This window comes from Aegilops tauschii, chromosome 2 (genome assembly GCF_002575655.3).
Source record: "Aegilops tauschii subsp. strangulata cultivar AL8/78 chromosome 2, Aet v6.0, whole genome shotgun sequence".
Lineage (NCBI taxonomy): Eukaryota > Viridiplantae > Streptophyta > Magnoliopsida > Poales > Poaceae > Aegilops > Aegilops tauschii.
The window spans coordinates 385613458-385637143 of record NC_053036.3 but is presented as its reverse complement, the minus strand read 5'-3'; the positions used below and the strand labels follow the sequence as shown (position 1 = coordinate 385637143).

General features: G+C 50.8%; 1 protein-coding gene and 1 long non-coding RNA gene across 3 annotated transcripts; one reads left to right on the top strand and one right to left on the bottom strand.

The window, feature by feature from the left end:
- Positions 1 to 3946: 3946 nt before the first annotated feature.
- LOC109771081 (uncharacterized) lies at positions 3947 to 6477 on the top strand. Its single transcript, XR_012202799.1, has 3 exons — positions 3947 to 4223; positions 4330 to 4405; positions 5411 to 6477. It is a non-coding gene; the product is annotated as an uncharacterized lncRNA (long non-coding RNA).
- A 12954-nt stretch (positions 6478 to 19431) lies between these two features.
- On the bottom strand, positions 19432 to 21447 carry LOC109771080 (monooxygenase 2). Of its 2 annotated transcripts, none has more exons than XM_020329790.4 (4): positions 20889 to 21447; positions 20738 to 20803; positions 20472 to 20655; positions 19432 to 20355 (listed from the first exon to the last, which is right to left on the bottom strand). In XM_020329790.4, exons 1-4 carry the CDS (start codon positions 21170 to 21172, stop codon positions 19579 to 19581), a joined length of 1311 nt encoding a protein of 436 aa, XP_020185379.1. In that variant the 5' UTR covers positions 21173 to 21447; the 3' UTR covers positions 19432 to 19578. The 2 variants fall into 2 exon arrangements, with proteins under 2 accessions (XP_020185379.1, XP_020185380.1); XM_020329791.4 differs by having other exon boundaries at positions 20472 to 20652.
- Between the last annotated feature and the right edge of the window lie 2239 nt (positions 21448 to 23686).

The window sequence follows — 23686 nt, the reverse complement described above, 5'->3', positions numbered from 1 at the left end:
TTGTCAAAGGCGGCATGGACGATACTTATTAACACCTCTCCCTCCCAGCCTGCTCCTGTTCATCATGAGATTCTACAGTCTCCACGAGCCCCTTCATGACGAGATCGCCAAGTACCAGGCCAGATTTTACTTGGCCGGGGAGGGCGATAAGTAGAAGTATCATATGGTGAGCTGGCCCGACATTTGCAGACCCCGCGACCAGGGCGGACCTGGGATCATGTCGTCTAAATGCATGAACATTGCTCTCCTGACCCAGTGGTTGTGGCAGATTACGAATGGGGAAGGTGGCCTCTGGCTTGACATCATCCGGAATAAATACCTCCGCGGTCAGCCGCTCGCCTTCTATCAGCAGTCTGGTGGCTCGTAGTTATCGCAGTCCGTCATTCAGCTCCTTCCGGTCCTCCGCATCGGGACCTTATTCTCGATAGGGTCGGGTGCGACGACCCTGTACTGGTTCGATAGGTGGGCAGGGGATCACCCTTTGCCACCTGGGTTCCCGGGCTGTTGTCCATAGCGGTTGTGTCTAATGTGTCTATCTAGGTGGACCTTATTGACTTAGGGCGCCTGGCATTATGTAGACCGTTTGGGCCACCGGAGTTGGCTGAGTGGCAACACCTCTTGGATTGCATTGTGCTCCATTCCTCGGAGGTGGACAATCCGGCCAACCAAATCTCCTGGCGCTTGGAGTCCTCCGGGCGGTTCTCCACGAAATCCCTCTACCGGGCCATTCTGCCCACGCCTGACCCGGCGCCCTTTGCTCAGGTGTGGGAGATAAGACCTCCCATAAATATCCGAATATTCCTCTGGCAGTGGATCCGGGGCCGTACTCCCTCTGGCATGGAGGTGCTCAAGCAGAATGGCCCTGGTGACGGTATTTCCCCCCTATGTGGGACTGTAGAAAACTCGAACCACATCTTCTCTTGCATGACGACCCAATTCCTGTGGAGCTGCTTCGGGGAGGCCGTTGGTGGGTGTTGGTCCAACACCAACTTCCCCACCTCTTCAAGGAAATCCAGGCCACCCCCTTCGCGTTCTCCGCAATCGTCTAGTCATCCAGCGTGTGCCTCTCTGACGTGCCACTGACGCGATTTTAAAATGTGTGGGTACTTGTAGCTTTGGCAGCCGCTTAGCTGCCCCCAGGACCGGGGCGCCATCAACTCCATCATTGCAGATCTTTGCGCGATGGCTCACCGCTCCCTTCGCCGCCACTGTAGACGGATTAGCCATCCAAGGCCCCTCATGCCGCATTTTTTCTTCTCTTTAGGGCTTGTTGAGTTGTGCCCTCAGAGCATCTCCAGCCGCGCCCCCAACAGGCCCTCCCCAGGCGGTTTTGCCGCGCCGGCGCCGAAAACATGGCCCAGTCGCCCCCCCAGGAGCCCGTTTTTCGCCGGCTCGGGCCGAAACTGGTGCCGGCGGACCCAGGCAGAACCCGGCGCCCTGGGGGGCGCCTGGGGCGCCGGCACAAGCGAAAAGGGCGTGTGGGTCCGCCCTGTCGGCGAGTCGAGCGCCTCTTCCCGCCGTTTCTTCCCGCTTTTCCCCACTTCCCTCCCATTTTCTCCTTTCCTCCCGCCAATCTCCCTCCCGCTCGCCTCCCAGCCGGCCGCCATGCCACCGAAGAAGTACGTCGTCCCCCGCACCGTGGCAAGCGCGACCGCGTCCGTCGCCCAGCCGAAGTAGAGGAAGCCGAGGGCGCCGCCGTCCAAGCCACCGGGCATGCCGAACGCCGAGTGGAGGGCGGAAGTTCAGGGACGGGATGCTGTCACCGCCGACCGGCGAAACAGGGCCATTGCCAAGAAGGCCCGTGACAACGCGGCACGCGCGGCTGCGGCTGCCGCTTCGGCGGACCAAGCCGAGGCCGAGGCGACTCGCGCGGGGATGATGAATCCACCCGGCGGCCATGCCCAGTACGCGCCCTGGGGCCAGCAAGGCGTCGGCTCTCCGTCGCCGCAGCCATGGGGATCGCCCTCGCCGGGCTACGCCGACGGGGACGCGCACGACGGGTTCAACCCAAACGTCACCTTCCGTCATGGACACCCGGCCCAGCGCACGCCCTCGCCCGCCTTCTCCGGCGTGCAGTACCCTCCATACAACTACTCGCCGCCGGCCTACGCGTCCTCCCCGACGCCCCCTCTCCGCCGTTGCGCGCTGCCCTTCTCGCACCTCGGCGACACCGACGAGGCCGAGGCCGACATGGACGACATCATCGCGGAAGGTTCGGCCGCCGCCGCCGCGTCTCCCGGGTTCGTCACCCCGGACGAGACGGTGGATCTCAGCGGCGGCATGGACGCCGAGCTCGGCTACGTCTACGACGAGGAGGAGCAGGAGGAGGAGGACGACGAGGAGGAGGAGGAGGAGGAGCCGGCGACTGTTCCGGCGAGGAGGTGCAAGAAGAAGAAGCGGACGGCCAGGTCAGGCGAGCCGCGCATCAAGTGGGCGTCCAAGGAGGAGGAATGCCTCGCCGAAGCATGGAAAGTCGTCTGCCTCGACCCAACTACCGGCACGAACCAGAGCTTCGAGACGTACTGGGAGCGCATCGAGGCCGAGTTCGACGAGCGCAAGCTCGTCGACCCCTACTTCAAAGGCGTCTACATGCAGCGCGGGTCGAAGGCGATGGCGAACGATTGGGGCGTATCCAGGGGCGTGCAACAAATGGCATGGGGTCGTCGAGGAGGTCGCGGCTCGCCCGGAGAGCGGCGCCAGCGTTGAGGATCAGGTATGCCACGCCGGTCTCCCGCCTCTCTTCGCCGTGTACGCCCGCCAACTGTTTGTTCCTCCGCGCAGTTGTTGCGCATGTTCGCCCTGTATCGGCAGAGCAACAGCGACGCCGAATTCATGTACCTCCACGTTTACAAGTGCATTGACAAGTGCGAGAAGTGGGCGGAAGTCCGGCGCACCCTCGACAAGGCCAAGGAGACCTACAAGCCGGACACGCCGACTCCGGGCGCGTCAGAGGGGCGGCCGTACAGCAACAAAGGTGCCAAGAAGGGGAAACACGCGGACGCTGCCACTACTCGAGTGCAGGAGTCCATCGAGCACTGCCTCGCCGACGCACAAGCCCGGGCCGTCCTTCGTGAAGAGAAGACCGACGCGCGGTGGTCGGCATTGATGTCGGGCAGCGCCGCCAAGCTCGACCTACTCCGGACCAATGTCGCCGCGAAGAAGAGAAACACCGACCTGGCTTTCCTGCTGGGCGGGGCGGACATGCTCCAGAGCAACGGCGAGGCGTTCAAGGCTAGTACTTGGCGGAGCGTGGCCTCATCCTGAACCAGCTTCCCTCGAGGACGCCGCCCACGCCCGCGCCCACGCCCACGCCGACGCCCCCGCCAAGCCCGAGCGATGATGCCGCCGAGACTCCCCGCAGTACAGAAGCCACGCCGACGCCGCCAAGCACAGAGACCCCGCCAAGCCCGCGCACGCCGACTCCACCGACGCCGGAGGCCGACCTCGCCATCTGATCCGCACGCGCGTCCTTTCTGCTTTTTGTACGCCGGACTTTTCATCCGATCACCGAACTTGTGGCCGCTTGATCGCCGGATTTGTGGCGTCTATTTTGTGCGCGGGAACGACTACGTTTGAATTTGCTGCGCCTGTGGGCGTGGCTGGGAGCTAGGTCGCCCCCAGGGGCCAATCTAGCGCCGGTTCGCCCCCAGGCCGCTCTTTTTTGGCATCCTGTAGGGCTGAACGGCTGGAGATGCTCTCAGCTGAACCTTTTTGCACTTGGTGTGTGTTCGTGTGTGTGGACTTGGTTTTTTTTTTTTTTTTGAGAGGTTGCTGTGAACTTGGTTGAACCTTGTGACTGTGGTAATTGTGATGATTTATTTTTTATCTATAAAACAAGACAAAAGTCTTTTTAATAATGGATCGCCCTGTTGAAGTTACTCTTGCTCACTCACAATACGATGAAATCCACCCGCGATTCCAATCGCACGGGCGGTCCCGAACAGGAACCAAACATATCCACCTTTATTTTTGGAACCAGGAACCAAACATATCCACCTCGAACAACGGGGAAGCGCCCTGGCGACTGGTCTGAGCTCTAGCACTCCACCGCCGCCCATGGCCAATCGGGGAGCACCACGACCACCACCCCTCCCCGTTAACTCCCCTGCAGACAGTTTCTCTGATCCATATCCCCTTCTCCCTCTACTCCACTCTCCCGACCTCATCCTTCCCCTCCTCACACGCTTCCGGAAAGCGAGCGCCGTCCGTCACTTGCGGTTCCGGTAAAGCTGATGGCTCCAACTCACACCTTCGCGTGCCCCTATCCTTTTTTTTTCTCTCTTTTCTTATCTCGCATGTGGATTCAGTTTGGATTCTGGATCTGGACAGGATCGAGGAAACAACGCCCGTCCTCTGCTGACAGTCCGGTAGCCCGCTGGCGACGCTCCGCCATTCTTCTGAAATGGTGAGCCCCTGTTCCATCTGATTCTTTCAGTTTGATCTTTCGTCGGGCCTAGCTCCATCCTCGCCGGAGCCGTGACACCCGCTGCCGCTGGAACTCGTCGCGGGCGCTGCTGCGGCTATCGCTCTGCTCAGCGCCATCCCTGCACAACGCGAGCGTGGGACCAAAGTACTGTGAGCAGAGGCCGAGCAGTGATCACTTCCTGAGTCTCTGACCAGGTCGTCAGTCGTCACGCAATCCAGAATAGCATTGGCGACGAGCTAGTAAACCTAGTTTAGTCTGAAAATAAACTAGTGTAGCAATTAGCATACTACTCCTACCTGCTAGTGGTATGAGTTTATTCCTACTTAAGCTTTTCTCTGTAGCTGCCCGTAATTAAGTCGGTAAATTATTTAGTTTATTAACTGTATCACTTTTTTTTAGAACTGAGGCACTTGCCCGGCCTTTGAATGAGGCTCTTACAAAGTTCAGTATTGTCTAAACTAGTACTCCCTCCGGAAAGACATATAAGAGCGTTTAGATCACTACTTTAGTGATTTATAAACGCTCTTATATTTCTTTACAGAGGGAGTAATTTACATCGATCTGCGAGATCATAATTCCCCAATCGTAGATGATCTACTTATGGTCCTCATTAGTACATCGGCTAGACCAAAGAGGGATGCCGTTTACCGTACTGCGAAGCACCAAACTGAGGGATTCGTCTCGGAGACACCTAGTTCCCTGTTCGTGTCAGTGTTCATAGCATACGAGATAAGTTCTAGCTCGCCAAGATCATAGTTACCAAAGGATATGTATGGTGATGCTTTATTTTAGCTCCCCAAATTCAATAGATTTGGTTGCGGTGAATAAGTTTTTGCAAAATGCCGTTTTAAATTATTAAGCTGTTGGTAATTTGCAAGTATCAATTCCTTTATTCGCTGTTGATCTTACATTACCTTACCCTCTACAGCTCTACTCATTTGATTGCAAAATGGTTTACTTGCCTCTTTTCTTTCAAATGTGTAGAGATGTCTCGGAGTAGCTGTTCAGTCAGGCCACTGTGTCCATGTGCCTGGTCATCCGCTGACACTCTGCCGCGCACTTCGGTACCACAACTTCCACTGGATGCCCAAGTACACCATCTACCTTCATGATCGTCAATTTGGCATGGAGGACTATGTGGCCGAGGTGCTGATCCATGCAAGAGAAGCGGACAACGACAACGGCCCCTACTGTTTCCTGGGTCACGGCACAAACAAGGAGATGGCCATCCAACAAGCTGCTCATGTTGCCATGGCACGTCTTCGCCATGACCTTCCTGAAATGGCAGAAGGGCCATTAAAGTTTATGCCGGCCCTTTCTTCCAGTGGCGAGGTTTTCTACCCCAACAACTTCAGCCCGAAGGACAGTCCCTCTACCGTGGCCATGGTCCAGGCGATGCACTCTAAGGATCGGGAATATCATGCATACCTGTACGAGTTATGCGAGGCTCGTCGCGCCCTCAAAGCTGTCAAGACCTTGGCGTCTCTGTATGGCCTTCACTCCCCGGACGTGGGGCATGAGGACCTCCTCAATGGTGCTGGAGTTGCCTCAACTTCGAGATTTCGCATTCCTTCCATTGACAGAGAAGTGCCAGATGTCGCGCGCCTAGCGGGCCAGCATCGGGGTGTCCCTGTTCAACCATGCAACCAGGGATGTCCTAGATCTCCAGATCACTGGGGGCCATCTCATGGCTACTAGCAGAGTATGCTCTACTAAGGAGTAGGAGTAGTAGATGTGGACTCGGAGATATATCTTAGCTTGTGAGCTGCGAACCTATATGAGTATGAAGTAATCCGGGGTACTGTAGTGAGTTTGCTTAAGTAGATAGGGCTGGTGCAAGGGGGTTTTCGTCCCATAGTCTGGCTTCCAGAATGCGGCTGGACAGTGGGTTTCCCCCTAGTTCGGAAAAATGGGGTAACCCGTTCGAAAAATAAAATCTGGGGTACGAGAATCTGTATAAATATGATGTAATAGGCTGGTGATCTAGGGTGTGATCTGAACCTATGTGAATCTCTATTTTTAGAGTGGAGTTGATGTTTGTACGTCATCAATTTTGATATCGTCCCCCTCCTCACCCCCCTGGTTTGGAATAACCTAAACTTTCTTTGGAAACCATGTTCTACATTAATTCAATTAATACTTATCAAAAACAAGTCATGCATTAACTCAGTAAAAATAAATAAAATATATCAAAACCTCAACCGAATCAATACTTTCTTTCTTTGCCTTCCACTACCCAAATCAAATCAAACCTTATCAACTAAATCAAAACTAAACTTTTTCTTGCCTTCCTTACCCATACTAAACAAATCATATATTATCAAATCTATAATATAGTTATCTTATCAAAATCTATAACATGGTCGATATAAGGTATATTTGGATGAGCAGTGCTAGGCACACGACGGATTTGTGCACGATTCACACACGACAAGTACCTAGACCATTGGATTGCCTCATTTCTTTGATCTGTGTGGCTTCTAATCACGTCGTGCACAAATCGTCCATCCACAGATCGTGTGTGCTGCAGTTTTGTATTTCGACAGGTCTGATATTGAACCAGTAGAATATGCATGTTCCATTGCAACGCATAGCCAATTAGCTAGCTTTATTACTATTGAAGGGGAGTTCGTTCCATCGCCTTCACTTCCCATCAAGTTTTTTTCTCCCATGCTGTCCTCCCCTTTGGTTCTTTGGTTTTTTTAACCCCAACCGATGCCGCACAAAATAACAACCAATATAAATTAATACTTTCTCAAAATCACGTCCTGCATTAAATCAATTAAATCAGATTAATCTTATCAAAATCTCAACTAAATCAAAATTTTCCCTGCCTTCCCCTACCCATACTCTTATCAAATTAAATGTTACGAAGATTGATGTAAAGTATGTGTTATGAACTCGTGCTTTGGTGTTGCTCGGAGACTCGAAAGTACGCAAGAAGATCTGTAGCTAGTTCGTGCAAAGTGAATGCTCATTTTAGGGTGTGCAAGAGATGTGCCATATATTTATCTTCAATGTAAGATCTGTAACTAGTTTGTGTCCCCTTCAGAGGGGGTGCAACGAAGAAAAGAGTCAAGATTTCCAAGTATAGGATTTTAGGAACAACTTTAAGGAGCCTCGCAAGAAAAGGAGGAGCGGCGCAGCCTATATAGCCAGTTATGGTAAGTCACTGCTTTTAAATACGAGGACATATGTTATTTGTCTGCCATTGTGCTTGGCTAGGGTTCTCCACCTGTAACCCGGTCATGGGGCCATTAATCAATACTCTGTGTGCTCACTATTATAAGATGTTCTAGCTTTTTTCTTATCGAATGTATGTACACGTTTTAGTGTGTTTGTTCACTTATTTTAGTCTCGATGTAGTCTATATTTATATATCTAAAACATCATATAATAGTCAACAGAGGGAGTAACTCCTTCCTACTATGGTAGATATCTTGATGTCATACATGGCATAACCAACACATGTTCACTTCATTAGCCGCCCTATCATTACTAGGATCTTGAGTACATACTGTTCGAGATACTTCATAGGAGGCAAGCAATGTTACATTACTTGTTCCATTATATAGAAGATACATCAGTTGATTCAAATATAGCCAGGCCAAGGATGTTACTAAGGCATGCATCTATGCATGTTGCCAACACAACGGTTTAATTGCTTGTTTGCTTCGGCCATAGTTAAATTTCTCGTTTCAATTGCTTTTGTTTGTCTTGCACTTGATGAGATGCCCAAACAATGCTGCCTGATGTAGTGTACTTATACAAATATTAGTTGGCACAGTTAAATGCATGACCATTTCATTAGTCTCGCAAAGTGTGCCTAAAGCTCTGAAGTACATTAATTAACTATTATTTCATGAGGCTCACAATCTAGTTTATATGAGGCTCACAATCTATAACCGCTTGCTTACACACTGCAGTTTAATTGCTTGTTTCTTTGAGGCATATTTTATTTGCTTGTTTGTCTGAGCCGTACTCTATTTTGCATGCCTGTCAGCAACTGACTGAGTTGGCTAATGATTGCATAGTTTTGCTTGCTATAGTGATTTGTATGAACTCATCTGTGTGTGAAATCCCCAGCAGTTCATTATGCCTCCTAAGACTCTTTTGAAACATGCTAGATAATGTTTCAACTAGTTAATACGACGCACACAATGGCTGACTGCTTGCCTACTTATACAAAAGATATATCCAATTTCAGTACATGCACCTGGTCTCAACCTATAACCTGTCAGTGTTTTGGATTTGGCCCCAACATCATGCTCCTTTGGTGAGCAAAGAGAGATTTGTGTACACGTGTTACGTAGACTACCATCTTTTTAATTTTACAATATCACATGCTTATTTTACCCTAGTCATGTGTATTAACAGAAACGTCTCAGGATAAAGTGATATCAACACAAAGTTCTCAAAGCAGTGCAGTATGGCCATTACCAAACGATACTGGATTGGAGTTGGAAAGTGCTGATGTTCTAGAGTATCTACTACAAGAGGAAAGGCAACACACATATGCGCTCCAAGATGTAGTCGACATGTTGAGAAGGGAGATGCAGGAATCATATGCATTAGTCACGTCAAACAAGAGACTAAGGAAGTCAGAAAGAAAGTGCAGATTGAGCAGACAGTAGTTTGTGCTATCTTAATCTAGGCAATCCTATTTTTTGAAGAGGTCACGGTTCAAATGGCAACTTTGGTGATTCGCGCCCATGATTTATGATGAGGTGTATGTGCCCACTATATGTAATTTGTTGTTTCGTTGCGCTTTATTATCACATGTTGGCGAACTTTGATGCCTACTGGATGTTATACACCGTAATTTCCTTATTGTATAGTGTAGGTTTATTCTTAGTTTCTATGCCCCAATTTCTTTATTGTACAGTGTAGGTTTTTTTGGGAATTGTATAGAGTATGTTAATTAATTCTTAGTTACTGTATAAGATATTGCTGAAAAGGCCAAAAGCATTGACGGAGACCAATGTGCCAAAACGTTACCGGACCACCATCGAAACATAATGGATATACAACCCGGTAGGCATAGTTGACCTTTATTGGGCCGACAAACTAATAATAAGTGGAGCATAATCGACATGGGCCCTTAATGCACCAGATGGGCCCAGTGTCCTTAAATAGGCCCATAAACATCATGGACCATTAGTAGGTACACACTTAATGTGGGCCAATACTAACAACGGGCCATTAACTTGGTGAAATAAAACGCGGGCATGATTTGGGTAAACATGCCAAAACACAACTCAGGCCTTAATTGAGCTAGAAGTTAATAGGGCCTTTAACAAGCTGAAAAGAAGATTGGTCCCGAAATGTGCCAAAGGGCCCACGGGCGATTAGCAGGCCGAAATCTATCTCAGGCCATGGGGGCCAAATTACAAGGCAGGTCATTAATAGGCCAAAAGCTGACTCATGCCATAAATGGGACGATGTACTACATGGTCCTTTAACCGTTCGAAAGTGAGGATGGGATGGAATTGTGCCATAGAGAGCATGGACCATTAGAAGACCGAATGTTACGCCGAGCCACAAATGGCCGAAGTGTAGTGTCGGTCGTTAATAGGCCAAAAGACACACTAGGCTAGAAAATGGCCCAACTCTACAATGGGTAGCTAACAAGCCGAAAACCACACCTGGCAGAAAAGGGCCCAATTCCACAACGGACCATTAACAGACGAAAAATAGACCGGGCCGTAATTTGGCCCATATACATGGTGGATTGTTAATGGGCAAGAACTATCGACGGGCCATATCCACGCGGGTCGTTAATTAGTAGACCGGCTCGCTAAATTTTGCCTAAAACTTGTGGGCCTCCGACTCGGCCGACCTTTTTTTAACTAAATGGGCCACTGTTGGGATGTGCCACGTGTGGCCAATTCATTGGCGCATATCATCCGTTGGGTGGGTAACACCTGTCAGAACGCCGAGCTGACACGTGGTTCCTTTGGCGAATGAGAGCTTTTGACAGGAGAAAATTCATCATTGGTCGGGGCTGTTAATGTGTATCAGATCCAGAACACGCACCTGATAGCTTAACGACGGCCCATTATGGTGTGGCTGCAACGTGTCAGTGACCATTAACGAAAACACTTCCATGACGCGATATTTATCATCACGGAAGTGGACGCTTCTGTGGTAATAAATGGATTATTGTCATGGAACACTTATGCGACAACACATGTATAACTATCCTGATTCTATCATAAAATCATCACAAATGTACATGCATGACAGAAAACATGACCTACTATGACAAACATATATCATCACAGATATGTATTTTTGGTAGCTAGCATGGGTTAGACCAGAAAATGCAATTCACAATTACTTACCATGCCACTTGATCACTTGATCCCACACAATACATTGTTTGCGCTTGTGTGTCCACCATCTAGATACAATCTTTGAGCTTCATCTTGGTCAACGAATATTTTTTACTTCATGCTCCATATTGGTTTCTTGAAAAGCATAATGAACTCTTCATTTTATTCCATTGCTCCAAGACTAGATCACCAAAGATTCTTTCATGATCATATCAAGTTTCATCATGAACATCATATTGGTCATCACTTGCTCTTCTAAATGCCTCATCACAACCTCTTGAGAGGCACATTGAATTCTTCACTCTCGTTGCTTCCTTCAATACATGATCAACCAAAACCCAACTCATGAGTTCATCATGATCTTCTCTTGACGCCATAGCTTGAATTCTTATATTTAATTATACTCTCAAGACCTTGATCTTTTCCCAAATGTGTCAACCTTTGACATCCTCTAATGAACTCCACCTTGAACATATTTGGTTAGACATTGAAATCAATCTTGATGGATTCATTAGATACATCCAAAGACCAACTAGTATCCTCACTAGCATCAGACCTTGAGAGTCAAACCCTAGACCCCGTGGGCACGGGAGGCAAAGACCCATGAGCACGGGGTATCCAGAGAGTTTAACACTCGACCTCGTGTGCATGGGTGTCAAGAAGCCCGTGCGCACAGGGTGTCCAGAGAGATTTCCCTGGACCCCGTAGGCACGGCCCTCGGACCCCGTGCACACGAGGTAAAGGACAAAGGATACCTTGAGGACTTCTTCGAGAGGCTTTTGATGGATCTCGTACCAAATAAATCCAACATGATTCATGCATAACTATGGAACATTTCTTCATATAAGATACAATAACTTTGATGTTCCATAGGAATTGTCATTCAATACCAAAGCTTAGAGAAAATCTGCATCTTTGTGGTAATCATCCTGATGGAACCACCTATGTAAAGTTCCTTCAAATATATCTCAATGCAAGCATTAGTTCATAGAGATTTTCATTATTACCAAAACCATACTTAGGGGCTACATGCCCTTTCAGCCACGTACAAGACAACACTGGGAGCGAGAGCGCGGCGATGTCCTCTATGATGGGTGACGGGAGCGTGTAACTTGCCTTGGCCATATGCGATTATCCAGATATTGAGTTGGAGGTGGGAGTGAAGGGAGGGGACCGAGCACACAAGCAGCAACAGCGGCCCAGCGGGCAGCGGTGCCCCGACCTTTCCTTTTCCCGCACGATGGCCTAGAGGCCATCGCGCTCTCTCTGCTCTCCCTTCTTCTCTCTTCCATGGCTAGCACAAGGGACAAGATGAGATGGACATCAGGCAACTCCTCGAGATCAGGTGGGATGGGAGTCGTGTTTGGAAAGAAAAATCAGAATCATGAAGCAGGTCTGGAACAGATGGGAAACAATCGGACGTGGGGTTTTCTGTTGAAAAATAAAATCAGTTGAGGATTGTTCCTAAAATAAATTGATGGGGAGGTGGGATCAATCGGCGGAGGTGACGAAACAAAATGACTATGATTCCCCTTTAATAGTAGATATACATGCGAAAGTGGATTAGAAGCACTTGGCGGCGCACCACTCTGAAATCCTGCTCACTACCCTAGTCGCTCGGGACAGTGCCACTTTTGACAAAATGTTTTTTGTTACGTGTGAATACACAACCCACATGTAGAAAGAAACAATTTGTACCTATGTTGCTCCATTTAATAGGAACACATAAGAGTTAAGAGCGGGTAGCATGAGGCTCTGCAAAATGGTGTGGCATGGGCACCGAGGCATACCGGCGAGCGGCTGGACCTTCGAGCCACACAGGCATCAGCTTGACGATGTCGCCGGAAGTACGTCGTTTTTGTGCCGTACGGAGGCTCTAGAGTCGGAAACTGGCCAATGGCCATGGCATTGGTGTTTCTCTACGACTCTACACGCCTCGAGTTACTTGTGGACCAGGTCACCAGGGGATGTCGCTGCCCGGTCCGTTCCCGGTCACCTCGTGGCCTCATGGCTCTTGCTGTTGGACTTGGATGTTGAGTATGTATTTTGTATTGCACGTGTATTGAAGTTGTGGCCCACCTTCTAGTCTTGTATAGTTGAGGTAGAGGCCTTCTCCTGTATTATATATACGTGCATCAGCATCTCATCAATACAACGTTTATTGTATTGCAAATTTTCCCGTCTATATGGTATCAGTTTTTTAGGTTTTCCTCTCGCTTCCGCCGCCGCCGCGCGTCTACTCCGCGCCACTGCCGCCGCCGCTATCCAGCCCCCGCCGCGTGCGCCTTCCCGCGCCGGCCGCCGCCCCTCTTCTCACTGCCTCGCTCCCCTGCTTTTTCCTCTACGCTATCGCGCCTCACTAGCTAGCCAAGCTGCTTTTCTCGATCGCTAGCTAGCCAAGGTGCTCCCCTGACTTTTCTTGATCACTAGCTAGCCAAGGTGCTCCGCTGCCTTTTCTCGATCCCGCTAGCGCGAGCGCCCCGATCGCACCTGCCTCGCTAGCCGCTGCCCATCCAAGTCAGTGCATCGCCAGCGCTCGCCCGTGCTTGCGCATCGCCCGCGCATCACCAGCGCAAGCTCGCCCGATCGCTTCGCCCACTCGCGCTTCGCTAGCCTCACCCGACCCGCGCTCCTCGCGTGCGCCGCCACCACCGCTCCTCACGGCCGCCGCCGCCGCGCAGCGCCTCCCCGCACGCTGCTACCGCCGCCGCTCTCCACCGCCGCCGCCGTCGCCACGCAGCGCCTCCCCGCGCACGCCGTCGCCGCTCCCCACCGCCACCGCCGTGTCCTCCTCTAACGCCGCCGCCGTGTCCTCCTCTAACGCCGCCGCCGCCCCGTGCCACCACGCCGCTTCCGCTTCCACCCGTTGCGCTGACTTGCTGCCGCCGCCGCGCACCCCTGTCGCGCCGCTGCCGCCCCGTCGCGCCGCAATCCTAACCCACCGCCTTTCATGGACTCTCTGGGCTACTTCACCATCTGCGGTGGAACCGCTCCACCGACCGCGCCTGCCGGGTGTTACCCGATGTCGCCACCAGCGCCTCCCCCGCAGCACCCGCAAGGGGGAGGGGGCCGACGCAACCGGCGTGGCGGCGGTCGCCGCCGCCTGCAGCAGTAGCGGGCCCAGGACGCGCGCGGGGGGGGGGGGGGGGGGCTATCAGCAGGCTCTCCCCGCTGGCCACCAGGCGTTCATCGGCGCGCCCTTCCAGCCGACCGGCGCCGGCTACAGCGCCCTCCTTGCGCCGCCGCCCCTCGGTGGTTATGGCCCGCCCGTCCTGGCGCCGCCCTACGGGGGCCTTCCGCCACCGCCGGTACCTATGCCATGGGACCCCGCCCTCCTTGCCGCCCAGCACTCCGCGCCATCGCCGAGTAGCTCTGTCGGTGGAGGCGACTGGTACATGGACTCAGGTGCTACTGCGCACATGGCAGCTCATCCCGGTAACCTAACCTCCTCCACTTCCGTTCACACACCTACTCGTATCACCGTAGGCAACGGCTCCTCCTTACCTATTACTCATATCGGTAGCACTACCTTTCCCTCCACTTCCACACCCATCACTATGTCTAAAGTTCTTGTTTCACCTGATTTAGTCACGAACCTAGTTTCCGTTCGTCGTCTTACTCGTGAGAACCCACTTACTGTTGAATTTGACGGTGTCGGCTTTTTTGTGAAAGACGCCCATACCCGGATGGTCCTTCACCGATGTGACAGTCCTGATGAGCTCTACCCCGTGCACGCTGGCGCCTCCACCTCCACACCCGTTGCCCTTGCCGCCGGCGTTGATCTTTGGCACGCTCGCTTGGGTCACCCCAACCACACCGTCTTACGTCAAATTCTTAGGAGTTTCTCTTTCTCATGTGATAAGCTCGACGAGCACTCTTGTGAGGCTTGTCGCTTAGGCAAGCACGTTCGTCTTCCCTTTAGTGCGTCTTCTTCAATCTCCACTTTTCCGTTTCAATTACTTCATAGTGATGTTTGGACATCTCCTGTTGCGAGTAACACGGGCTATCTATACTACTTGGTGATTTTAGATGATTATTCTCATTATGTGTGGACTTTTCCCCTTCGTCGTAAATCCGATGCTTTAGCCACACTCACCGCCTCTTATTCCTATGTCACCACCCAGTTCGGTCGCCCCATACTCGCACTCCAAACTGATAACGGAAAAGAGTTTGACAACGTCGCTCTTCGCACACTTCTCGCCTCTCACGGCACCACCTTCCGTCTGACTTGCCCCTACACTTCCCAACAGAACGGCCGCGCCGAGCGCACTCTCCGCACTCTTAATGACTGCGTTCGCACGTTACTCTTTCACTCTAACGTGCCCGCTCGGTTTTGGCCCGATGCCCTCGCTACCGCCACTCTCTTAGTTAACATTCGTCCGTGTCGCCCTTAGTGGAACTACGTCCCTCACCACCTTCTCTTCGGCACACCACCGTCTTATGATGGTCTCCGCATCTTCGGGTGTCTATGTTATCCTAGCACCGCGTCCACCATGCCACACAAGCTCGCACCACGATCCGTCCCATGCGTATTCCTTGGCTACCCTCCTAACACCAAAGGTTACCGGTGCTATGATCCTGTCACTCATCGTGTGTACACCTCGAGGCATGTGTACTTTGTCGAGACAGTGTTCCCTTTTTTAGGTTCCTCCGGCTTCGGCCCCTTCGGCGCCAGCCCCCGCGCCCCCTTCATGGAGCGAAGCGCGGCGGCAGCCCCAGGCACCCCCCGGCACGGCGCCTTCTGCCGCCACCACCTGGCTTCGTGACTCCCTCCCCCGAGGTCGAGTCCGAGCGGGCCCCCGGGTCCCCGTCTCCCTCATACGAGGTTGAGACCGGCACCCCGCCCGCCACCCCTGCGACGGGCTTGACGTCGACCTCGCCCGTCGCCTCTTCCGCCGCCGGATCCGACGCCGCTGCTGCCGCGGCCCCCGCCGCCGCGGCCCCTGCCGCCGCACCAGATGCCCCCGCCGGCCCTGCTGCCCCGTCACTTGGCGTGACTACCCGTGCCCGAGCAGTAGTGCTTCGGCCCAGCACGCGCTACTCCGCCGACGAGTATGCGTGCGCCGCCTCGACATCGACGCCATCACCCGTCCCCACCTCCGCTCGTGTTGCCCTTCGGGATCCCCACTGGCTAGCTGCGATGCAGGAGGAGTTCGATGCCTTACAGCGCAACCGCATGTGGCAGCTTGTTTCGCGACCCCCTCGTGACAACATCATCTCTGGCAAGTGGGTGTTTCTCCACAAGACTCGCCCGGACGGTTCTCTCGAGCGCTACAAGACTCGGTGGGTGGTTCGTGGTTTTCGGCAGCGCGCGGGCGTGGACTTCACCGACACCTTCGCCCCGGTTGTGAAACCGGGCACGATTCGCGCCGTGCTTCAGCTGGCGGTCTCGCGCGCCTGGCCTGTGCACCAGTTGGATGTCTCCAACGCCTTCTTGCACGGCCATCTCGCCGAGCAGGTGTTCTGTGAGCAGCCCACTGGTTTCGTCGACGCCGAGCACCCCGACTTCGTGTGCTTGCTCTCCCGTTCTCTTTACGGGTTGAAGCAGGCGCCTCGGGCTTGGTACCAGCGTATCGCAGCCTTCCTGCAGTCTTTCGGCTTTCGGTCCACTCGCTTCGATGCTTCACTCTTCGTGTATCATCAGGGAGTTGACACTGCATATCTGCTGCTCTATGTCGACGACATCATCCTCACGGTGTTCGCCCCCGACCTCCTTCAGCGGCCGACTGCTCGTTTTCGTGATGAGTTTGCCCTTAAGGACTTGGGGCCCCTACACTACTTCCTCGGCATCGAGGTGGTCCGACGGACTGACGACTTCTTTTTGCATCAGCAGAAGTACGCCCACGAGCTCCTGGAACATGCTGGTATGCTTAACTGCAAGCCGGCGCCCACCCCCGTCGACACGAAGGCGAAGGTCTCAGCTCTCGAGGGGTCTCTTGCGTCCGATGGAGCGTTTATCGCTCTATTGTCGGTGCTTTACAGTACCCGACGCTGACTCGCCCTGACCTGCAGTACACTGTCCAGCAGGTGTGCCTCCATATGCACGCCCCGCGTGACTCTCACTGGTCTCTGGTGAAGCGTATTCTCTGTTACATACGCGGCACCATGTCCTTGGACTCACCCTGACGGCCTCCGCCTCCACCGACCTCGTGGCCTACTCGGACGCCGACTAGGCTGGCTGCCCCGACACGCGACGCTCTACGTCAGGCTACTGCGTCTACCTTGGGCCCTCGTTGATCTCTTGGTCATTGAAGCGGTAGCCCACGGTCTCCCGCTCCAGCGCCGAGGCAGAGTATCGCGCCGTGACTAATGTCGTGGCCGAGTGCTGTTGGATACGTCAGCTGCTCCAGGAGTTGCTTTGTGATGTTCACAAGGCCACTCTTGTCTACTACGATAACGTCAGCGTGGTCTACCTCTCCGCCAACCAGGTGCACCATCGACGGACGAAGCATATTGAGCTCGATATTCACTTCGTGCGCGAGCAGGTTGCCCTTGGCCGTGTTCGGGTTCTTCACGTGTCGACGACGCAACAGTTTGCTGATTGATGACTAAGGGATTGCCTACTCCCGTCTTCGAGGAGTTTCGGTCCAGTCTCTGTGTCTCCGGCGACGCTTCGACTGCTGGGGGGGGGGGGGGGGGAGCGTTGAGTATGTATTTTATATTGCACGTGTATTGGAGTTGTGGCCCACCTCTTAGTCTTGTATACTTAAGGTAAAGGCCTTTCCTTGTATTATATATACGTGCACCAGCACCCCATTGATACAACGTCTATTGTATTGCAAACTTTCCCGTCTACATTGGACAAGGTTCTCGTTGCCGTCTAGTTGGCCTACCCGCTATCATGGTGAGGGGATGTCAACCAGGCGCAAGCTCGGGACAAAGGGCGTTGCCCACGAGCATGAAGCTCACGTCATCGACCAATAGCACAACGTACAAATCACGGATGTTGAGGAGGAGCACGTCCATGCGGAGCTTGACGGCGACGGAGACGACCCTGAAGCAGACGACGTATACGCAGCTGGGGAAGCGACCAATTCTTATCATGGATGCAGTACCGTTGGGTCTGTATGAACTCAAGCCATGGTGCTGGCAGCGAGGGAAGACGCGGTGTTGCTGGCCACTGCCGCGCAGGACATGGCAAGCTTGGACGATGGCTCCATCAATTTGCTCGTCGTCGACGGCATAGAGGTCCTGCTGGCTTCCTTCATAAGACGTTTCTCGCTGGCCGCGTGAAAGCCGGACTTGGTTTCAGCGGCTAGGATGGACGTCATGTCGTTGGCAGTTGGCCGTGTCCACACGGGGTGCGGCAAGCTGGGACAGCTACCTCGTCCCTCTCCAACGTTGTTCCCTGTGGCGACGTAGTCTTCCTCATTCGTCCTGGTTTTTTCCACGTCCACGTTGCCGAAGGAGAAGACCAAGAGCGAAAAGTAGAGAGGAAGAAGAACATGAGCGGTGTCCATGGTGGGGAAGAACGGGACTCGAGGGGAGATGGATGGAGCAGTTGGGAGGAAGAGGAGCTCCTAAGCATGCATTGAATTAGATTTGGGGTAGTTGGCTGCTGGTAGGTGAGTTCGTACGCTGCAAGGGACAGAACCTTTGGCATGTGGGTGCAAAAGCACGTGGAATTAAAGACAGATTACGCAAATAATAAAGGAAAAGACGAGAGGATACGACTCAGAATACTATGAGGCTAATATAGTGATTGAGGATCCCGAGACGAATGGGATGCGAGTTTTCTATACTACCTTCAATCCATATTAATTATCATTGATTCCGGTGCGCGGCATCGCCGAGTGCTCCTATGCAATTTCGATATACATGCATACCACAAGCATACATGAATAGAGATGGCAATGGCCCCCATACCCGCCAAACCCATGGGGATTTCATCTATTGGGAGCAGGGATGGGCGAAAAACATCCCCATGGGGATATTTACAAAACCAATTTATTCCCCATAGGATACAATGGGGATGGGGACGATATCCTATTCCCCAGACCCAATACCCATCGGGGACCCGGTTAGTAACTGTGACACAGCGGTCAACCTTAAAATATTCACAAACAAACTTGCAAAAAAAAAAAAACTCTGGAAAAAAAACCTTAAACCTATCTCATGTCCTCACCTCAGCCGCCACCATGACCAAGAAGTAAGTACGACCTATAGATAGGCATTAGCAGGACAAGGACAACACCATTTATGTGTGTTGATTATAGGGTGTCATATTATGTATATGAGTATTTGTTTATGGGGATGGGGACACTAATGGGGCCCCGTTCCCCAGTGGGGCATGGGTATGGGAAAATTTCATCCCCAATCATGTAAACGGGGATGGGGATGGGATGATAGGGAATAGATGGGGATGGGGATGTTGTAGGTATCCCCATAGGGGGATTGTCCCCATTACCATCCCTATACATAAACACTGGCAGTACTAGAACTCACACAAAAACACGCTGAACCAAAATAACGATTCAGAAATCTGTAACTCAACAAAGAAAAATGACAGAAAAATCTCCAACTTAAGACATTATTACGTACTCCCTCCGTCCGGAAATACTTGTCGGAGAAATGCATAAAAATGGATGTATCTAGAACTAAAATACGTCTAGATACATTCATTCCTTCGACAAGTATTTCCGGACGGAGGGAGTAATATAGAGTGAAGTCTTGTATTAAATCAACGATAATTAATATGGATTGAAGGTAGTAGTATAGAAAACACACATATTTTCATGTGAATTGATAAGGTCACGTCTGGACAGGCTATATAACACATCATTGGCGGAGGGAGTATAACGCAATATGGCATTTAGTTTACTCGGAGTGGGTCTTGCCCTCCGCGTTTGGCTCCACCAGGTCGCCGCAATCGAACCACATTGTATCGGCGAGCCTGGGGAACAAGAACCTGTAAAAGATCCAGTCGCGAAACAGCCTGACCATGTACCCTCGCACGCCCCGGACGTTGGTCCCGCCCTGCTGGACCCAGCCCGACAGGTATGCCCCGGCGACCAGCCAGGCAGCCCGGCCACGCCGCTCAGCCACGTAGGAGGCCACGCCGTCGGCGGGCGTGGCCGCCCGAGACAAAGCGCGCGCGAGCACCACCGCGTCTTCCAGCGCGGAGCACCCGCCCTGCGCCATGTCGGGGGTCATCGGGTGGAACGCGTCGCCGGCCACCGTGACCGGCCCGCGGGCCGCCGGACCCCTGAGGATGGCCCAGGGGGCGCGGTACAGCAGTGGCGCCCACGACAGGTTGCCGGAGTCGGAGTGGCGCGCCACGTCCAGGTACTCCGCCGGCATGTGCCTGCCCAGGTTGTCCGTGACCTCCCGCAGGATCTTGGCGGGGTCCGTGCCGGCCTCCTGCTCTGCAGGGACGGTGTTGTTGACGAGGAACCAGTAGACATCGGTGTCGCTGATGGGCACCATGCCGGCCCTCAGACCCTCCGAGAGGAACTGCCGGAGCTCCTTCTTCAGGCCGTGCCCGTCCGGGTACACGGCGAGCCCGCGGACGGCGGACCGGCCTGAGCTCGCCGGCTCCGACAGGCCCAGCCACTGCGACACCACGGAGTGCACCCCGTCGCACCCCATCAGCACCTGGTCAAATTAATGAACATGCAAACCCACTTGTCATTCTTCGAAAGAAAAAGTTAGTATTGTATACTAATCTTCACATGTCACATGTGAGTGCGTCGCTGCGGTCATTGGTGTACCTTGGATCGGATCACCGTACCGTCGTCTAACCGTAGGACGGCGATCTCCGGGGAACCCTGCGCCTTCTCGGTGGCGATCGAGGCGAGCTTGGACGAGAACCTGATGGTGCCCGGAGGCAGCTCCTCCGCGAGCGCCTCCAGCAGCGCCTTCCGATGCATCGGTCTCACTCTCACGTCGCCGCTGCTGTAGCCGACTGATTAGCTCAAGTTCCGGTGGAATCCAACAGAAAATTTGCCACGACAGACAAAGCATCCGCTCATCTAACCTGCTTTTACGCCCTGCAAAGCGGAACACCTGCGTTGCTCCAGTTTCCAGAGTAGTCACTCGGGATCTGCATGCAGCAGACATGGCTGAATTCAGAGCAATAATCACAGACAAGGAACTATCACAAATCACTGCCAGCAACGGAGACGCACGTTTCGAAGGCATCGTAGCGGGAGGTGAGCTTGTGCGCGACGCCGAGGGCGCGGAGCGCGAACCAGCCGTTGGGGAAGATGGTGAGCGCGGCGCCTGTGGAGCGCAGCTCGGCGTGCCGCTCCAGCACCAGGACGCCGCCGCCAGCCGCGCCCACGCCGAGCCGCCGCAGCGCCAGCGCGGTCGCGAGCCCCGCGATCCCGGCGCCGACGATGACCATCTCAGCGTCGACGTCCACGGCCGCCGCGGATGTCCATGCTGGTGCCTTGCCGCCGCGATCGGCCATCGTCACCTAACTTGCTAGCTAGCTCGCGATGATTGCTCTTGGCATCTTGCTCGGCTATGCTTTGTCCTGAAAATGTTTAAACTGCACACTGGCAGGCGTGCCAGATCTAGGACCTGTACTAGAATACAAGATGCGCCGAAACAAGTGGACATAACACAAATGTCCCAACACAAATAGCTTAATAAGAGAACAAAAAAGAGAGTGTCGTTTTTGTGTGTTGCTTAACAACCTAGCAACTTGATGCTCTGTAGTTTCTTTTCACAAATTACCCTTTTGTTTGGTCTAAAATGCGGTCATGATGATATGGTCATGGCTCATCGATTGGTAGTACCTCGTGGGTCCAGGAACGCAGTCAGGGGTTCCAATAATATCAAGTGCTAGTGCGGTGTCGCCCTCCCTTCTATCCCTTTGTTTTTTTCGTTTGCTGTTTTTATGCGTTTTTGCTTTTGTTTTTTTATATAAATCGCCGATCTTTATTTTATTATTATGGGTATTTCTGGGATGTTGAATGAGTGTAAATGTATACACAGAAATACAATACAATATGTGTGAAAATTGCACCATCATATGATTATTCTTTGCATACTACAAATAGTGCAATTTTAATGCAAAGTTGTGTGCAAGTTATTTTATTATATATTTCATTTCCTTTCTCCTTAAAGTGAAATACCGAAGCCACTAATTTATTCTTCTTTTAAAAAACTTTATTGTTTTGGTTTTATTTTAGTTTTTTGTTCATTTTATTTCTCTTGTAAGCGTAGTATCAATGCCACTAATTTATTTCTCCTTAGGAACTTATTTTTTTAAAAAATCCACTATTATATGCTTATTCTTGCATATTATTAAAAATTACGATTTCTGTGTAAAATGTGTGCAAATTTTGTCATTGCTTTGTTTCATTTTTTCTTTTTTCTTAAAGGGTAATAGCGGTGCCACTAATTTATTGTTTCTTAGAAAAATTTATTATTTTTAATTTTTTATATTTCATTTTCTTTCTTGTTAAAGGGTAGTATAATGCCACTAATTCATTGCTTCATGGAAAACTTCGTCTTTTGATTTAGTCTTTATTTTATTTTCTTTATTCTTTAAGGGCAATACCAATGCAGGTAATTAATTTCTTTGTATGATTCTTTTTTTTGCAAACTCCAATACTATATGATTATTCTTGCATATTATAGAAAGCACATTTTTTTCGTATGTTATGTTCAAACTTTGCAATTGTTTGTTTTAGAACAAAACCTTTCATTTTTCTTAAGGTATTGCCAATGCTACTAATTCATTATTTAGATTTTTTACTTTTATTTCAATGTATTTCTTCCTTAAGGGTAATACAATGACACTAATTCATTCCTTCTTAGGAAACTTCTTTTGCTAAAATTTCACTATTATGCTATTATTCTTGCATATTATAAAAGAACACAATTTCGGTGTAAATTATAGGTAAATTTTGATATTATTTGTTTTTCATTTTCTTTCTTTTAAAGGGTAATAACAATGCAACTGATTTGTTCTTGTGTAGAAAGCTCCATTGTTTGTTTTTTTAGATTTTATTTTATTCTCGTTCTTCTTTAAGGGTGATACTAGTGCCACTAATTCATTCCTTCTTGAGAAACTTCATTATTTTGATTTTGGGTTACTTTTTAATTGATTTCCTTTTTCATTAAAAGAAATACCAATGTCACTTATTCATTCCTTCCTAGAAAACTTTCTTTTTGCAAACATTTCCCTTTTATATGCTTATTCTTGCATATTATAAAAGCGCAATTTTTGTGTAAATTATGTGCAAATTTGGTCATTGTTTGTTTTAGATTTTGTTTTTCATTCTCTTTTTTCTTCTAGTGTAATACTAATACCACTAATTCATTTTCTTAGAAAACTTTATTATTTTGCTTTTGTTTTAGTTTTTATTTCATTTCTTCTTTAAGGGTAATGCCAATGGCACTAATTCATCCCTTCTTAGGATACCTTCTTTTTACAAACATTTCACTATTAGCTTCTTCTTACATATTATTAATAAAATGCATCTTTATAAATTTTGTGCAATTTTTTCATTATTTGTACAAAAAATATTTCCTTCTTAAACAGTAATACGAATACCACTAATTCATCCTTTCTTAGAAAACTTCATTTATTTTGATTTTATTTTCTTTCTTCTTTAAGAGTAATACCAATGCCAATAATTTAGTCCTTTTTAGGACACTTCTTTTTGCGAAAATTTAACTATTCCTTCTTAGAAAGCTTCTTTTCTATTCATATTTCGGCGGTGGTCATGGACGTCGACGGTGCTGCTCCCATCCTACGACTAGACGTGGATAGGTGGTTGCTGGCGCGAGAGCAAACTGATTGGTCTGTCCGTTCTCATTGTGTATGTGGAGCCATTTATGCCATGCATGCACTCGTATTCGGCTAGTAGGTGGTGGCATCGCTACGACCAACCTTTGGAGTGGAATAGAACAACATCACCACATAGTAGTATGTTGAACAACAAGTTTACCTTGGAAATACTGAGCTGGT

Coding starts and splice junctions, on each gene's coding strand:
- LOC109771080 (XM_020329790.4), bottom strand. CDS start 21,172: ATGGCCGATCGCGGCGGCAAGGCACCAGCATGGACATCCGCGGCGGCC. Junction 20,804..20,888: donor CGCTACGATGCCTTCGAAAC/GTGCGTCTCCGT, acceptor TGCTGCATGCAG/ATCCCGAGTGACTACTCTGG. Junction 20,656..20,737: donor TTTGCAGGGCGTAAAAGCAG/GTTAGATGAGCG, acceptor AGTCGGCTACAG/CAGCGGCGACGTGAGAGTGA.